Genomic DNA, 18,425 nt, shown 5'->3' on the forward strand with positions numbered 1-18,425 from the left:
TTACAAATCAGCATTTGTCTTTCACATCCCTCTGGATATTTTACACCCCACCCCGTTCCACAGCTGCTAGGAAAGGGGTTTGGTTTTTGTTCTGTTCTGTTTTGTTTTGTTTTCTAACTGACATATAATTACTCGTTTCAGAGACCTAGATGGACAACCACAAACTCCAAAAGAGATTCTTAAGCCCTCATTTTGCAACGGTCTTTCCACCCTCAGCTTGGATAGAGAAAAAAAATATAGTTGTGGCAGGGGACAGGAGGGGTGGGGTTACTGGGGGCAGCTTTCCAGATCTTTCTGAAACCGGTCTTTAAAATCTGAACTTAAAACTGTGCTTGATGTGTTGTGAGTTCCCAGGACACTAATTCCACCCATATACATTTAAAAGGACCATAGAATATGTCCAAGTCAGTCTTTTTCCCAGCTGGGCAGGGGAAACTGTGTTTGGGACAGCTAAACAGGCTGTGTTACCCAGTCCTCCTCCCTACTGTCTGAAGGAAGAGGGCTGGTATTTTCATTTGTTAGCTGGGAAAAAAGGCTCAGAGAAAGGAGATAACTTGCCCAAGTCCCACGGCCAGCAGGAGAAAGAGCCGAGAATTGGAGATCTTCTGACCTCAGCCCTTGGTTTTTCTCTCTCTGCCACACCGTCAGTCAGTATGGAGGCTAGGAGAACACTGGGGGGCCAGATCTTGGGAAGAAGTTCGCTTGACTTCCTGTGCTTCAGTTGCCTTGTCTGTAAAATGGAGACGGTTGGGTTATTGTGAGGATGAAATACTCAAGTGCTTAGAACAGTGCTTCCCACATAGTAAATGATATGCATGCTTTAGCTAACATCTCTGCCTCCTAAAACATACAACACTACCAGTAATTCCTTCTGTTGCCTGCCTCTCTGGACCAGGTTCTTTATAAATATGCCTTTAAATCTTTACAACGGCCCAGGAAGGTGAGTTTTACAAGCGCGCTCTGTCTCTCTCTCGTTGGTTTTCTATTTTTATTTATTTATTTTTTTCTGGATAAATAAGCTGTCAGGGAAGGTTAAGAATTTAGCTCAAGATGTTATAGATAGGGAGTAACTGAGCTGGGATTTGAACCCCAGTCTTTCCGATTCAGGGAAGCTTTTCCTCTTCTGCCAAGCTCTGGACATGTCTAGGAGCATTTAACATTCCACAGCTGCTTGAGAATTCCAGTGGCCAGCAGCCCAGAGAATTGAGAGAGCCAGTTCCACCCCTCAGCAGGACTAGTAACTAGAAAGCCCTTCATCAGATCTGTCTCAGATCCTCGGCAGAAGGAATCTATCTTCCTTCTTCCATGTGATAATCCATAAATAGTTTGAGAGCCAAGGTATACCCCTCAGGTGTCTTTTCTGGTTAAACAGTTTCCTGCTTCTTCGTAAGACATGACACCAGGATCCCTTCCAGCCTGATTTTTCTCCTTTGGTCACTCTTTGCAAAGCGTAGAACGGAGACCTGGATGCAGCCTTGCCTGTGGAGGTTGACAGGAGGTAGGTAGACAGGTCTGTTGGAATAGCTAGAGAAGCAGTGCTGATCTGCTGCTTGAAATGGAACAGAGGTTTGGAGCATGGACATATCCAGGAGATAGGACCCACAAGGCTTGGTCCTTGTCCACATCTGTCTCCCTTTCTAGAATGCTCCATGAGGTAGGGCACTGTCTATTCATTGCTCTGTCTCTGCTGCTGAGAAGAGTTCCTGGTACCTGGTAGTTTCTATAGTATTTTTTTTTTAATAAATACATGTACAAATGAATGAGCTGTTATGGGGGCTGGGAGTCAGTGGACTTGGATTTTTGTACCAGTGGTGATGGCACTAAGAGAAAGCTTGAAGTTGGTAAGAAGAGCTGCTTTGGGGCCAGAGGAGGAGTGGATTGTGAGATGTGGGGTATCCTACCCCAGTGGGACACTGTTATTGAGGAGTCCAGAGCTGGGAAAGGGGAAGCTGGCTGCTTGCTGAGGTTCTGGTGGTCAGGGAAGGCATTCTGGAAACCGTGGTACAACAGAACTTCTAAAGGGGGATGGGATATGGCTAGATGATGAGGGACCCAAAGTAGGAGGAATCTGGGAAACTGAAGGCTTGTGGGAGGACTGGATGGGTGGAACCTTGGGACGGCATCTGTGGTTAGACCTACTGGACTAGAGTGGAAGTGGGAGGTGAGAGTCAGACCCAGGGGCTCAGATGTGCCTCCAGCTTAGCATTTGCTCTGCATAGACTTGGGGGAGCTGAGGCCCCAGCAATGATTAGAGCAGCTGCCACACCCACTCTGAGTCGGAGGCCAGAGTCTAGTCCTAGACCAGCCTTGGCTGACTGAGCCTCTCTCCACATCCGTTTGCTGAGTCCAGTCCCACCATCTTCTGTCTGTGGTTTAGCTGTTTTACCTTCATCAGTCCTGACGGCTGCTGCTTGGTCAAACCAAAGTCAGGCGTGTAGGGCAGCAGATGGCATGTGGTAGCCAAAATCATCCTGAGGCTGGGCTTTAATTTCATACCTAAATTTAGTTGTTATTTTTGAAAAAATACTCCCTTGTTGGGATTCAGACGTGTTAGTGAGGTTAGTCCTTTTATTTCCAAACTTTGGGTTTTGTGCTGCTCTTTTTCTCCTTCATGAGCAGAAATAGGAAAGTATTTTCATTCAAAAAAAAAGAAGTACTTATAAATATGGAACTATTACATTATGAAATATAATTAAGTGAAGTGAAACTTCTCACTGTTCTCCATGTATATTGAAAACTAATTTTAGTTATATACAAAAAAGGCTTACAGACCTGTCCTTACTTAGAAAAGAAAGAAAATTGTTTTCTTTGCTGACTCATTGTGATGAATTTCACACTTGGATTTAATCTTTCCAAGGTGAAAGTTCATCAGGAAGAAATGTCAGACCACTCAGTATGGATCAGTTTCGCCCGATAATGTGACTTCGGAGATGGTCTGGTTGTGGTTTTGCTTTTGTTTTCTGGGATTAGAATACAGAACATGAGATGATAATAGTATTAGTTAGTTCACATTTATTAAATGATCGTGTGGGTAGATGCTGTCATTTTCCCCACTTCATAAATAAGGAAGAGAGGCAGTGCCTGGATGGCTCAGTTGGTGGAAAGTCTGCCTTCTGCTCAGGTCATGATCCCAGGGTCCCGGGATCAAGCCCCGTGTTGGGCTCCCTGGTCATCAGGGAGTCTGCTTTTCCCTCTCCCCTATAACAGCTCCACCAGCCCCCCCCCACTTGTGCTTTCTCTCTCCATCACTCTCTCTCCAAAAAAAAAAAAAAAAAAAAATCTTAAAAAAAAAATGAGGAACAGAGAGTTTAATTGACTGGGAGATGGCAGAGTCAGGGTTCACATCCAAGCATCTGGTCCCAGAATCCCTGATTCTGACCACTGTGCTCTCCTGCTTCTCTTCTGTCTTAGGAGCAGGGAAGAAAGGAGTGGGGTCATCACACAAGGGTGCAGTTTGTGCCTGGCCAGTTGAGATGTATTCGTAGGCTGTTACTTTAATTGTATTTGTGGCTGAAGATGAGAATTGAATGTTCTTAGTGTACTTTTCCTTTTGTTACTAATCACCATTTAAAATATCCCCATTTGAATTCCAGTAATATTTCTCATTTATTCATTGAGCAAGTATTTGTTGAGTACCTACTGTATGCCTCGAGTGTTATAGGCAGTGAGGATTTAGTTGTGAACATGACAAAGATGATTTCTTGCTTTGTGGAATTTTCTAACATTCTAATGGGAAAGACAAAAATACTTATGTTGCTGTGAAGAAAATTTAATGCAATTTCTGAAGAGATAGCATTTGTAGGATGCAGACATTAAATGAGGTATGAACTTTGGGAAGATCCGGAGGGGTATGTTCCAAGCGGAGAGAACACTTGCTCAGATGCTGGCAGTGGGAAAAGCAGAGAGAAGGGGGTGAGTGAGGGGAGCGTATCAGAGACAAAGGAGGGGAAGTGGACAGGGCTGTCACATAGGGCTTTGTGGGCCACCATCCAGATGACTGTCGCCAGGGAACCAACATGATCTTCATGTTGGTGGCTGTGTGGAATGACTTGTAGCCCAAGGATAATCTTAAAGAGAGTGTTACCCCCTATGATAACTTCCTAACTCACACTAGTCTGATTTATATTTCAAAGTTATTATTCAGGTACATTCAACACCCTCTGTATCTTGTTTGTTAGTCGTTAAAAGGTGGAACATGATAATGTGAGCCCCCTACAGGCAGAACCTAGGATTGCTTCTTTGATGACATGGAGCCTTTAGAATAGTTGGGGAAATAATGATGCTGAGGAATGGAACTTCAGTTATATTTAAAGTAGCAGTAGCAGGAACAGATGTGAATTGCGAGATGGCACAGTGGAACATTTTCTCCAGTCTGCTATAGGGTCTTTCAAGTTTGGTTTTTCTAGCCTTTTGAATTTTATTTATATATTTAACCACACACAAGCTTTCTCTTAAAAATATATGTTGTATTGGGTGCCTGGGTGGCTCAGTCGTCAAGTGGATGCTTTCGGCTCAGGTCATGATCCCAGAGTCCTGGGACCGAGGCCCACATAGGGCTCCCGCTTGACAGGAAGCCTCCTCCCTCTCCTGCTCCCCCCTGCTTGTGTTTTCTCTCTGTATCTCTCTCTGTCAAATAAATAAATAAAATCTTTAAAAAAAATACGTGTTGTATCTCTTTGAAATATGCCAGGAGTAATTTAAATGAAAAGGAAAGTTTAGAACTATATATTTTATAGCTAGGTTCTGATACTTTTTCTTACAATTTTTAACATTTTACTTTCATTTTACATGTTACTATAAATGACAAAAAATTAATATATATTATGTGTGTGTATATGTATATATATACATTTATATATTTTATACAGTGAAGTTCCAGAAATAATTCTTACTATATTTAAATTCAGACTACCTGAATATTAGAAATTCAACTAGTATTCTTAAGACTTAATGGTGAGAAAATTTTGTCAGATATAAGGAAATGCAGCAATATCTTCAACTTGATGTTTAAAAGAGCATCTGTTTAGGGGAGTGTAGGGGAAAGGAGGGAAGAATAAGACAAGACAAGATCAGAGAGGGAGATAAACCGTAAGAGACTCTTAATCATAGGAAACAAACAAGGTTGATGGGGGGAGGGGGTAGAGGGATGGGGTAACTGGGTGATGAACATTGGGGAGGGCACTGATGTAATGAGCACTGGGTATTATATAAGACTGATGAATCACAGACCTCTACCTCTGAAACTAATAACGCACCATATGTTAATTAATTGAATTTAAATAAATTTTTAAAAAATAAAGGAAACAACCAAAAAAGAGCATCTGTTTAGGGGTAAACCCCACATTTATTTAGAATGGTTATAAAATGAATTGTGATAGTTGAAGTTGGTTTTTTTGTGTTATGAAGGTTATTGCCCAAAGGATCTGTACAGTTACAGTTTATAAAGAACTAGAAATTATATCATTGACTAGATGTTTTCAGACCGTGGTTTGGGTGTGTGAGTGTGCTTGGTGGACTTTAGGCTTCTCCCACTGGTTCCGTCCCTATGGTTCTGACCTGTTTGAGGCCTTCAGATGAGCTTTGGTTGGAGAATAAGGTTTCTTTTTTTTCTTTTTTTTTTTTTTTAAAGATATTTGTTCTTTATTTGACAGAGAGAGAGAGAAAGAGAGAGATCACAAGTAGGTAGAGAGGCAAGCAGAGAGAGAGGAGGAAGCAGGCTCCCTGCTGAGCAGAGAGCCCGATGCAGGACTCGACCCCAGGACTCTGGGATCATGACCTGAGCCTAAGGCAGAGGCTTTAACCCACTGAGCCACCCAGGTGCCCCGAGAATAAGGTTTCTAATGCACACTGCCTGCCATATAAAAACATCTGTCAGAAAATATCCCTTATATCCCTTTGTTGTTGGTGTTTTTTGCTTTTTATGGGTAACTGAAGAAAATTCGTTAGGTATTTTGGTTATTTGCAACCTGGATGAAGAGAAGTGAGCCAGAAGCCCTTCCTAGACAGGATGTTTATTTAAATATTAATTAACAATACAGTTTCATATCAATCAGGTGTCTCACGTTTTGTAAGAGTCATGCTACCATAACTGCTCATAACAGTACAATGAACTCTAGTAACCGAAAGTTTTTATTGTCGATGACTTCACTAGACCTGTCTAGACAGCAGTTACTCTCTAAAATCATAGCATGTTAGGGCTGGAAGAGATCTAAGAGAGATACCGTAATTTAAATGGCCTAAATATTCTGTTTGCCGTTGTAGCCATGGTTTTGGGGTTTGAGGGATGGGAAGACCAATGACTTCAGGATGGAAAGTGGGAAACTGATAGGCATAAATATAGGAAGGGCCTAACTTTGGTTTTGGATGCAAGTATAAACATATAAAAGTATTCTTCTTTGGAAAGAGCAGCAAATTTGAAAGGAATTTGATGTCTGCTCCTGTTTGTCAAAATGGGAGAGACTCCCTAGAGGTTTTACCTAGAGAAAGTGATTGCAGTCAGATTCATAACCTTTTGGATTGCCTCTCTGGCAAAGTCATGCCAGCCAAAACAAAATAATTCTAGTGTTCTAATTTTCGCTAATGAAATCCATATGCTATCAGTTTGTTGTTAGTGGGATTTGGATTGGCTCTGCATGGTTCCCCACCCTTCAACCATTTGAATCAGGTCAGCTAGATGACTAGTCAAATAGAAAAACCGATGGACTGACAAACTTGTTCACTGGTTGTTTTGTTCTCCTGGCTGTTGACACAGAACTGCCAGCTATGATTTGATGGAGAGCCTGACTCTGTAACTCCCCAACTTTATGGGCCTGTTAGTGGCAAAGACCCGAACGTACTTGCTGTGCCAAAGGAGTTCAACTGCTTTGATTGATTTAGATTTGGTCTGAGCACCTGGGATAAAAATAGCTTTGTCTTTGAGAAGGTGTCTTGACACCTTTACGTGACTGGGGTATTTAAACACTTGGATGGGCGGGACAGTCCCCACGTAAGTGTCCTGAGATAGATACTAGCTGAGTTTCTCATTAACTTGGTGAATGTCAGAAAGTGACTTATGCCTGGGAGGCTTTCTCCAGAGGAAAAACAGTAATGATTTCCTGATGATTTTGACTGATTAGGAACACACATGAAGTGCTTTGTGTTTGGTGAAAAGCTTTCATGTGAAATATACTTTGCTCCGATCCTTGTGACAATGAGTGAATAACTTGCCTCTCCCTCTGTCATATTTCTGTAGGAAGCCGCCCTCTGTAGACAGCTCCCCATGGAAGCCGAGACTCTGGCCACCGTTCAGGCTGCTGTCAACCCGCCAACCATGACCCCAGACATGAGATCCATCACTAATAATAGCTCTGATCCTTTCCTCAATGGGTAAGTTAACATTTTGGAGTGACTGACTTATTTTTGCTTTATTTATTACATGGTTTAGAGTATAATGGGTCTTTGTTTATGTTGGGGAAATGTGGGGAGCTGGGAGGTTGGGGTGGGGATCAAGGGAAGCTGTCCATTTCCTGGTGTTGGTAATTGTGCTACGGTTGTGTAAGGTGTCCTTGGGGAAGCTGGGTGAATTGTGCACGGGGACTCTGTACTCTTTTCACATCTTCTCTGTGGGTCTTAAATGGTTTTACCGTAAAAAATGTAATTAACACAAAGAGACAATGTTTTTAAAATATGAAACATATGAGCAAGAAGGAAAAGATAATTTAGCCAGAAATATGTTCATGAGTAGAAGTAGTCAGACCTTAATTGTAGCTTTTTAAACACAAATAAAGGACAGTTGTCTGTTTCCTGTGTCTTTTCTGCCCTTGCAGAGGCTTGTAGCAAACAAACAAATACGATTATGGAAGTTAGTAAAAACAGAAAGAGAGGTTAAAAACAAGCAGTAACTGAAATAATGAAGAAAGGGAATTTTTAAACTGTTTATTTAGAAGTATTACAAATACACAGAAAAATATAAAGAATAACATAAGATTTATCTAGGTATCCAACACCTAGATCCCTAGATCTTGTTTTTTAAAGTATTATGCCATTTTTTAAAAGTATTATACCATTTTCAAGTACTACACCATCCCCACCACCACTGATATCTGTTCTTTTCCCTCCCTGGTGGGAGCCACTGTTCAGAAATTGGTGTGTGGTGTGTGTCCATCACACATCTTTTTGAATTTCCTATTGCTTGTTAATGTGTGCATTCATAAGCAATATTCAACACTGTTTTCTTTTTTAAAAATTTACATAAATGGTATCATAGTCTATATGCAGCACAGTGTTCAAATTATTATTTTGAGATAAAAAGGAAATCAGCATCCATTTACTATGACTGGCCGGTTTTATTTGCCTAGTCTTTTCATTTCGCTGACATCGGTGTGCATGTCAGAAAATTAAAGGGAGGTGCAAATTCGGCCTCCCTCCATTCCCTGGAAAGTTGGGCAGCGTGACAGAAGTAGACTAGGTTAGGGGTTTCATGACTCTTTTGATTTGGGAATTCTTGGTGTGGGCTCGCACTGAAGTCTCCCCATGCTTTGCTCCCCAGAGGGCCCTACCATTCGAGGGAGCAGAGCACTGACAGTGGCCTGGGGTTAGGCTGCTACAGTGTCCCGACGACTCCGGAGGACTTCCTCAGCAACGTGGACGAGATGGACACAGGTGGGAGCAGAGCCTGCAAGTCCTTGCCGTGTGTTTGCCTTTTTGTATCGTCCCTTCGGTCATGGTCATCGGTCATCTCCCTTCTAAGTCCAACCAGAAACACTTTATCTCGACAATAACAGAAAGGACAGCTGAAAAGCCACCCAAGCCTCAGGCACTGTTACTAAATTCTAGTCCTTTCTCCTTTGTTTATACAAAATACGGTTTTGCGCATACAGGCACAGGATTTTAAATTCTTTCTTCCCCCACCCTTCCTTCCTTCTCTCCCTCTCTTTCTTTCCTTTGCCCTGCTTCCTACAGCCCTTGCTCACAGTTGGATTAATGCCGCTGTCTGCTCTGCCATTCTTCCACAGTGGAATATTTTTGCTGTTCTCCCTTCCGTTGTAATGTATGGGCCACTTTTCCTCTTGAGAAATGGGACTGGTTTATAGTGCTTCCCACATGCCATTTTTCTCATGTTATTAGCTGCATTTGGGAAGCAATTGGCAGGGCCATTTGGAAAGTTAAGCCACTCAGAAGATTCTAAATTGTCATCTCCCAGGTCCCAACATGGTAACGATGTCTTCCTTCAGCAACTAAAGAGAAGAATCAATATCTTTTCTTTAAAAAAAAAGAAAGAAAGAAGTCCTTTCCACATTGCCCTTGTCCACAGTGCCTGTGTTCGTTATGCCGTGTTCGTAGATGACTGTCATCTCTGTCATAGTCTCTGAAGCCAGACCACTGCTCAGACCAGAGTCAAAGTCAGCCGGGCGTCTTAGGAGTGCCGTCGGTCGGAGCAGCTGCCTTGGGGTCTCTCTGCAGGTCGTCATCCTTGTGTTTAGAGGCTAGCACAGACTGTCTTGTGAGGAGTCACCCGGGAATAGTCTGAAGCGTTTGTTTTGTTATTCGTCGATTTATTACTTCAGTTTTCTCCCTCCCTTCCGCCTCCCTCACCTTCTTCATCTCTCTCTCTCTCTCTCTCTTGGTGTGAGATTTATTTTGTCCTCTTTGGAACAGCCTTATGAAGTAGCTCCTTCCTATATTTAAGGATTGTTTGCTTCCATCTTTTAAACACTGGGAAGCCAGTAAAGATAAAAAACAAAAGTTAAATTAAAAAAAATTCAGGAGATCTAAATCTAAGTCTGACCATTAACGAAAAAAAAAATGGATTCTGTTCTGTGGCTTTTTTTTTTTTTTTTAAAGATTTTATTTATTTGACAGAGCACAAGAAGGGGGAGCAGCAGAGGGAGAGGTAGAAGCAGGCTCCCCACTGAGCACGAAGCCCGATGTGGGATTTGATCCCAGGACGCAGGGTTCATGACCTGAGCTGAAGGCAGACACTTAATCGAATGAGCCACCCAGCCATAGCTATGACTTTTAAAAATGGCTTCAAAGTGGGACTATTTTGAAGCCAAAGTGTGGAATTAAGTGGTATTCTGGAAAGAACATAGTCTTTGTAGACAGGCAGCCTAAATTGAATCTCTGTTTCACCACTTCTTGGTAGTGACTTTGGGAAAGTGCTAGAACGTGCCAAGGCCTTGGATTTCTCACTTATAAGTGGGAGTAACATGCTTACTTCATGGGGTTGTGGGGAGTTATGAGATCACATAGCTTGGCCCAAAGTTCTCTTCCCCCTCTTCTGAGAGGCTGAAATAATGGACAAATTGAACTTGATAAATGCTAGGCTTCCAAGTTAACCTGGTTAAGTGAGTGTCAGCTCGTGGAGTCTAGGGTCCTGTCTGTGAAGTTCTTTCTAGGAAGTAGGCATGAACCTTCCTAAGGAAAGAAAAGTAGTACAGTAATAAGATGAGGAAAAGCTGGGGGTGGGCACAGCTCCAGTGTGGCTAGAAAAGGTCTGAGAGATTCACTGACCACATGCTGAATGGAAACAAGCCAGCCAAGCACACTCCCTTTGCAAATCACACATAGAAACAACAGCTGGATGTGGTGTGGAATACAGTAAAGGGAATAGCAGGAGCAAAGGTGGGGAAATCAACCACTCTTCCAGAATATTCTGCAATAATCATACTCTTTTAAGAATTGTCTGGTTTTTCTCTCTCCTACTTTTTAATGGATAAAACTGTTAAAGGCCGAAAAGATCACTATGTGATTACAAAGTTGATCCAAAGAGAGGTATTTTAAGATTGTTAACCTAAACAAAGAATCTTAGAACTAGCCTCCTCATGCTTTCCATGTCTGAGGAGAAAGGATAAAAGAAATTCTTTAAAATAGATTTTGTTTAGCTTAAAAAAAAAAAAAGTGTTCTTGAGTTATTAGTAGAGATCAGTAGAGATGAATGGTGCTAACTAGAGATGAGGAAAAAAAGACACCCAGCACTTTAAATTGGATAGTTTTCCTGGGCAGATACTTTCATTCAGCCTCATTTCTGTCTGTTACATTCTAGTGGGTAGTAAAAGTTATTTGGGATTTCCTGTTCTGTTTTGATGCTGTTTCCTACAACATCAAATTCGATGTTTTGATCACATCGAACTTGTCAGATTTGATGTTGAGGTCATGTCGAACTTGATACAATTTTCCCAAATTACTGCCTTTTGCAATGAAAATCCTCTAAAATATTGCCAAGAGTCACTGATTTATATGAGTTACAGAAGAGCCATTAAGGTTTGCTATCACCAAAATGCAAGTTTGATTATGTTTCCCTCATCACTTGGAAAGTTGTAATTTTTCTCCTTGGAAAATGCATTTGGTTAAAGTGAATTTTCTCAGTTTTGCTCAGAATAATGATATTTCTGTGCACAATTTCAGGAAGGCTACTGTACTTCTAAAACACAAAAGCTAATTTAACAAGCTTTTTAGAAATGATTCTAGGGTGGAAGCTGGCCTTAGTTACCAATGCTTCTGTCTCTGAGGTGTATATATATTTTTAAGATTTTATTTATTGATGTGAGAGAGAGCAAACACGAGAGGGGGAAGGTGAGAGGGAGGAGCAGACCCCCTACGGAGCAGGGAGCCAGATGTGGGACTGGATCCCGGGACTCCAGGATCATGACCTGAGCTGAAGGCAGTTGCTCAACCAACTGAGCCACCCAGGCTCCCTCTGAGGTATATTTTAAACCTTCAGAAAATTGATCAGGGCTATTTGAATTAATCAGTTGTTCTGGTACTCGGTAATCAAGGACGAGTTCCTAGATTTTTCTTTCTCTTAGCACAATCAACATTTATTGTATGTGTGGCAGACATTATATGGTACTTAGCTCCAGTGTGTGAAGAAGGTACCTATAATCCCAATTTCGACGGATACACTGAAAGTCAGACAAGTTACGTGTGTCTAAGGTCACACGGCTAAAGAGCCCAGTCCACGGGCACAAAGGTCAGTTTGTTTTCTCGTCCACTATTGTTCATAAAGAACATGTGTTCTTCATGTCCTATCCCAGACGTCTCATTTTCCTGGAACAGTGTGTTCTCAGCTGTGTTCTGTAGACTCCAGTTCCATTAGGATATAGGTACTGCCAGAATAGGATTGAATGATTAAATGAGTTGAGGTAATAGCGGCCTCAACAAAAGAAAACAGATCTCGTTACAGCAAGACTTCTTTGAACCTTCAGTGCTCACGTGCATTGTGACTCGTATGCATTGTAAGAAAAGTAGATAGTTGTGGGGTGCCAGGTGTGTGTGTGTGTTGGGGGAATGATCTGCAGAATTCCCTTTAAAAACTATTTCGAAAATGATCCCGAGAGCCATCAATGAAGACAGATTTTTGTTGTTGTTGTTGTTGTTAAATATTTAATTTATGTATTTGACACAGAGAGACAGGGAACACAAGCAGAGTGGGTGGGAGAGGGAGAAGCAGGCTTATTGCTGAGCAGGGAGCCCAATGCGGGGCTCAATCCCAGGACCCCCGGGATCATGACCCCGGTTGAAGGCAGATGCCCAACAACTGAGCCACCCAGGCACCCCTGAAGACAGCTTTTTAGTAACAAGGTTAAAGGAAACTCCTCACTATCTTTGAGCATAAAAAGAGGGAGGACCTGGGTAGATCTAAGCTTCACAATGGAATCCTTAGAGTATAACTGGGTGATAAGGCATTTTTACAGGGAGGAACTCTCTTTGACAAAATTGCTCTTCATGCAGCTGTCACGGGAAGGCGCAGATCGCAGCCTTCCTGTGCTTCTTTGCTGTCTCCTGGGCTTATCCACTGTGGGCCCTTATCTGGGCTCTGTCTACCCAGGACAAAGAAAGGTTCACCCAGCATCTCCGCCTCTCCTACGAGTGAGCACCACCAACTCAGTTTTGGGACCATGGTAGCTGAAATTTTTCAGAGAACTGAACTATTTTAGACAGGCAGCAATAGAATCTTCCATTTACATGGAAGCCTGGTGGCCATGGAGGTGAGCGTTGGGTTAACTTCTCAAGAGCTTAACAAACGGAATGACAATGGCCACCTTCTGTTCTGTTCTAGGGGACAACGCAGGACAGACAGCCATGAACATCAATCCTCAGCAGACCCGCTTCCCTGATTTTCTCGATTGTCTCCCGGGAACGAATGTGGACCTAGGAACTTTGGAATCTGAAGATCTGATCCCCCTCTTCAATGATGTGGAGTCTGCGCTGAACAAAAGCGAGCCCTTTCTAACCTGGCTGTAATCGCTACCGTTGTAACTTGGATGCAGCTGTGACCTGACATTTCCTGGGCCTCTTGGCAAAAAGCAGTGGAGCAGAGTCAGTCTGCAGGTGTACTCCATGACCCCTGCTCCTTCCTTTCCATGCGGCCAGTTTCATCATTGCCTGGATTTGGTTAACAGTAACTTAAGTTAAACAGTTAAATGTTCTCCTTTCAGTTTCCGCAGGCCTGCATTCCCGTGAGGGGCTCTGCGTCGTTCTTCTGCAGAGCTGAGAACGGAGAATTGCTTCTCTCTTTTTCTCTCTGCCGCCCCGTAAGCTTGATGGGTGTTAGTTGAAATTTATGCATCAGATTGATTATAAACCATAAAAAAACTGACCACAGGCAGTAACTTGTGACAGGCGGGCTCGGTCCAGGAAATGTACACAAAATTAGAGCTGATTGATGGTTTCAAAAACTGTGTTGATGACAGTAGTACCGAATGCTTTAAAAAAAAAAAAACACTTAACTCGAGCTTTAAAAATCATTGTATGGATAGTACATGTCTGCTGTATGGAATACAATGTAGTTTTGAATCCATGCTGGTTCTGATGGTTCTTTTTACTCTGTATCTGCAAAGGCACATGCGGTCCTCTTGTAGTTGGTCCTTCATCATGACTTTACTGCATAGCGTCTAGACAACTCGTCCTTCCAGCAGGAGAGGAGCAGGGACCGTGAGTCACAGTTCCTACCCTACAGATCTTATGAAAGAGACCAGTTTGGTACTAATTACGAGCATTTATTAAATAAAACCCTTTTTTTTTTAAATTACAAGTTGGATTTTTTTTAATTGCAGCTTAGAATTTGATGTTTATTTTATAAAGCACTATAATTTTGTAGCTGATGACAAAGGGCAGCCAAGTGTTTTTGATAAATCAGCAGCGACTGTATTTTTTTGTCTTTTGCAACCGTTCTGAAAACATCAGGGCGACCTGACAACCTGACTAGCTTTCAACCTGACGGCACGCACAGCAGAGAAACGGTTGCTTTTTAAATGCTGAAGCCTTAATCAGTTTTGCTTTCCAGATCTCAAGTGCTTAAAAGAATCTTATCTATGAAACTGTTTGAAGGATGAAGCAGATCTCTGACTGACGTGTTAAAAAAAAAACAAAACAGCAAAACCCTCTGAAGGGTATATGGTGGAGACTTGTGTTTCTGAATTCAGTCAAATGGATTCCTCAGTATATTATCCTAACCCTGTTTGCTACAGTTGGTATAAAAAGGCATGAAATATGTACTCAATACCTCTTATGTAACCAAAAACATTTTTTTTTTTAGCTTTTAAGGACTGAGAGAGAGCATCAGGTTCACCCGGCGTGTGCTCTGCCTACATTGCCATGAAGTCCTCAATTGTTGAATATTTTGAACTGACATTATTTATAATCTATGAATTTAATACCTTTTTTTGAAAGACATTAATAATTCAGGTCTCTGAGAGGAAACTTCAATTCCCAAGGGGGCTTATCTGTTGGGGATCTTAAATAAGATCATTTTCCATCTATCAGAATAGAGACAGGCAGCATACATTCTATCTGGTTGGAAAGAAGGCAAGTGAGAAGGGCAGAGATGAAGTATTGAAGTCACGGGAGATAGTGGAAGGACACTAGTTGGGGAAGTGGAAACTGACAAGTCAGAGTACCCCAAAAGCTAGATGAGCAGGATGCTAGGAGAGGTGCCCAAAAGAACAAAGCAACAATTTTCTACTACAGCTTTTATACCAGAAGACTCTGTTGTAGAAGAAAGGGCTTTGGTGCACTTTATGGGGGAGTAGGAGGGTCAGGGCTGTGTGGCCCTGTCCGGGCTGACGCTGAGCGTGTCTGTGGACAAGAGCATGGGCCTGCTGTTGCTTCCAACACAATGAAGTGATTTCTTTTTCCTGAAAGACCCATGGTTTATGTTCAGATTCCTTTCCTCTCTCTAAGCACTCAGAGAGAGCAGGGTAGATGTTTGTGTTTGCTACTAAATTGAAGGGAGCACTATCTCTTTTTCTCTTTTGTGAGCAATAATTGCAAAAAGAGTTGTACATTCTTTCTAAGAAAAACAAAAAACAAAAAACAAGGGACCTAACAGAACTGAGCAGTGTTACTGTATTTTTTAAAAATATTTTTATAGACTCGTTTTCAGGTTATTACGTGTAAAAGAAACAGATACCCCTCTTTTTTAAAGTAGTTAAAACATCGGTGATTTGTGTTATCAATTTTTAGAAGTAATCTCTTAGTAAGCTTGTGGCATTAGAAGACACTAGAAGAATTTTTTTTAGTGAAATTAGCTGGAACATACATTAACGAACGTAACAAATATTTTTCCAGAATGAAATATGAACCATTACTACGTGTTTACTAATGGACAAAGCCAGATGTAATTTTTTTGTTGTTTTTAAGGCCATAAAATATGGCCTTTGTTAAAGAACACTAAAGCTAGAAATCTAAACATAAGAACAACTTTTAAAGGGTTTTTTCTATTATTGTAAGTGTTAAGACCCCTGCAGAATTCATGATAAGGTGCTATTTATATTTCTCATCATAAAAGAACTGCCAGGATATCCCATCTTTTCAGCCCTAACTCAGTAAATTTCAGCATTTCATCCAATAACTTTGCCATGGGAAAGACATATTAAAAATCGAAATGGAAAACTAATTCCCAAGGCATCGATATCCTGATGGAACACATTTTCTTGAAGTAAATACATTGTCAAAACGTGTTGGCAATTCTACTAAGTCCAAGTAATTGTTAGTGTTTCACCAGCATATTTAGAATGTAAGATGCCATTTCTTTCACTGATTGTACAGCATGTGGGAGCACGGAAGACAGAGTAAGATATTTTGTGTGGGGGGTGGGGGTGCCGTTGACCCCGGTGTCGTGGAAAAGCTCTCTGTAGAAGAAGGTGAGAGAAGTGTTGCTATAATTAAGTTGTGTTCTTATGACATAATTAGAAAATAACTTCTGAAAGTACAACTTTTATGAAAAAAAAAAAAAAGTTGTTTAAAAAAAAAAAGGAAATTGTGGATTAATTTGATTGGGAAAATGGGTGATTGACAGAGACTGTTTCCCTAATACACTACATCATTTATGTGCTCATACTTTAACTTTTTAAAAAATTTACTTCTACGTTTTGTAATATGACATATGTGTGTTTATTTGTAATTTAGAAAGCTCTGCCTGCAGAAGGTATGCAGCCAAATCAATCCTATCAAACCATTTTACCTGGAGTTTGGTACTGGTTTTTACTTCTCTGATTCTGTATAAGAAAAATAAATACAATTGAATTTCCACTTGGAGCCTTTGTCTTTCCATTATTTGTGTGCGTTCCTTTTACTCAAGGCTTTGGGTGGTACCGAAGAAGGGCTTATGTAACTCTCCTGGCAGACAATGAAAGAAAGAAAATTTTGTAGGCCAACATTGTTTTGGCTCAAATGTCTGGTCTTCAATTTTCTAAATATTCGCAGGATATCCTGGTTTCCCCTTTGTTTGAAGCAGCCCACTGAGTTGTTTTTTTTTTAAAGTGTGTGTATATATATAATTTACATCTTATATATATAATTTATTTCTAAAATCACACTGTCCTTCCAACACCCTCACAGATTTGATAGATATTCAGATTTGATAGATTTGATATTTGATAGATAGAGAAGTCAGAACTATAGGATCCTCAGTCTTTTCTATGTTGCTAATGTTATAGCATGGCTTCTTGTTACCAAAACTAAGAACAGCTTATCATTCATTCTGAGTGTGGGCTTGTGATAGTATATTTTCTCTGTCCCTTGAGTCCCTTGATTCTCACTGTTGTAATATCTTTCTCCATTCCATAGAAACATTAGATGAGAGCACTCAGGAAAAGAGTATTTTCAAGCAGGAACTAAACAACAGAAGAGAGGCTGGTGGGAACGCTTACCAACATTCCAGAGCCTTAAGTCTCATGCATCTTTTTCTTTTTTAAAAAATTTTTTAAAAATTCCAGAATAATTAATGCACAGTGTTCAATTTGTTTCAGGTGTGCAATGTAGTGATTCGGCAATTCTCTACCTTACTCAGACCTTACTCAGCGCTCATCGCAATAAATGTACTCTTAATTGCCATCACTTATTTCCTTCATCCCTCATATCCATCAGTTTGTTCTCTATGGTTAAGAGTCTGTTTTTTTGTCTCTTTTTTTTCTTTGTTTCTTAAATTCCACATATAAGTGAAATCACACGGTATTTGTCTTTGTCTTATTTCACTTAGCATTATACTCCCTTGCTCCACATAGCAAACAGCAAGATTTTATTCTTTTTTTTTTTTTAAAGATTTTATTTATTTATTTGACAGAGGGAGAGAGGGATCAGAAGTAGGCAGAGAGGCGGCAGAGAGAGGGGGAAGCAGGCTTCCTGCTGAGCAGAGAGCCCGATGTGGGGCTTGATCCCAGGACCCTGAGATCATGACCTGAGCCGAAGGCAGAGGCTTAACCCACTGAGCCACCCAGGCGCCCCAAGATTCCATTCTTTTTTATGGCTGAGTAGTATTCTGTGTGTGTACCCCCATTTCTTTATTCATTTCATCTGTGGATGGACATTTGGGCTGCTCCATAATTGGGCTATTGCAAATAAAGCTGCAATAAACATACAGGTGCCTATATCTTTTCAAGTTAGTGTTTTCATATTCTTTGGGTAAATATCCAGTAGTGGGATTACTGGATCCTAGGGTAGTTCTATTTTTGATTTTTTGAAGAACCTCCATACTGTTACCCACAGTGGCTGCGCCGTTCCCATCAACAGTGCACGAGGGTCCCTTTTTCTCCACATCCTCACCAACACTTAATGTTTGTGTTGTTGATTTCAGCCGTTCTGACAGGTGTGAGGTGATAGCTTGTTGTGGTTGTGATTTGCATTTCCCCGATGATGAGAGATGTTGAGCATCTTTTTTTTCCTCCTGTAGAATAAGTTGGACCTTTTTTACAGAAGAAAAATAATGATACATGCTATTTTCAAGCTTTTGTTTTTTCTCTTGATAATAATAATGATAACTACTAATAGTTACTGATCATTTACTATGTGCCAAGCACTATGCAAAAACACTTGTAGGTATTATCTAATTTAACCTGCATAGTGACCCTAACATTTCAATATTATCCTTACTTTATAGATGAAGGATTTAAGAGGTTCAGTCTTTTGCACAAGGTTATACAGCAAGCAACAAATATGCCCAATAT

The 18,425-nt window shown here is 41.0% G+C and overlaps 1 protein-coding gene across 3 annotated transcripts in view; it reads left to right on the top strand.

Moving 5' to 3' along the window:
• The window catches only part of LOC111148215 (WW domain containing transcription regulator 1), a 134,908-nt gene extending 118,707 nt beyond the window's left edge, over positions 1–16,201 (top strand). For all 3 annotated transcript variants that reach the window (XM_022504697.1, XM_022504679.1, XM_022504688.1), the window contains 3 exons: positions 7,232–7,365; positions 8,528–8,640; positions 13,040–16,201. In XM_022504697.1, coding sequence (XP_022360405.1) covers positions 7,232–7,365; positions 8,528–8,640; positions 13,040–13,224 — 432 coding nt within the window. In that variant the 3' untranslated portion in view covers positions 13,225–16,201. The remainder of the gene's footprint in view (positions 1–7,231; positions 7,366–8,527; positions 8,641–13,039) is intronic.
• Positions 16,202–18,425: the final 2,224 nt, after the last annotated feature.

The sequence above is a fragment of the Enhydra lutris genome, unplaced genomic scaffold (assembly GCF_002288905.1).
Source record: "Enhydra lutris kenyoni isolate GAN:26980312 unplaced genomic scaffold, ASM228890v2 scaffoldscaffold2, whole genome shotgun sequence".
Classification (NCBI taxonomy): domain Eukaryota; kingdom Metazoa; phylum Chordata; class Mammalia; order Carnivora; family Mustelidae; genus Enhydra; species Enhydra lutris.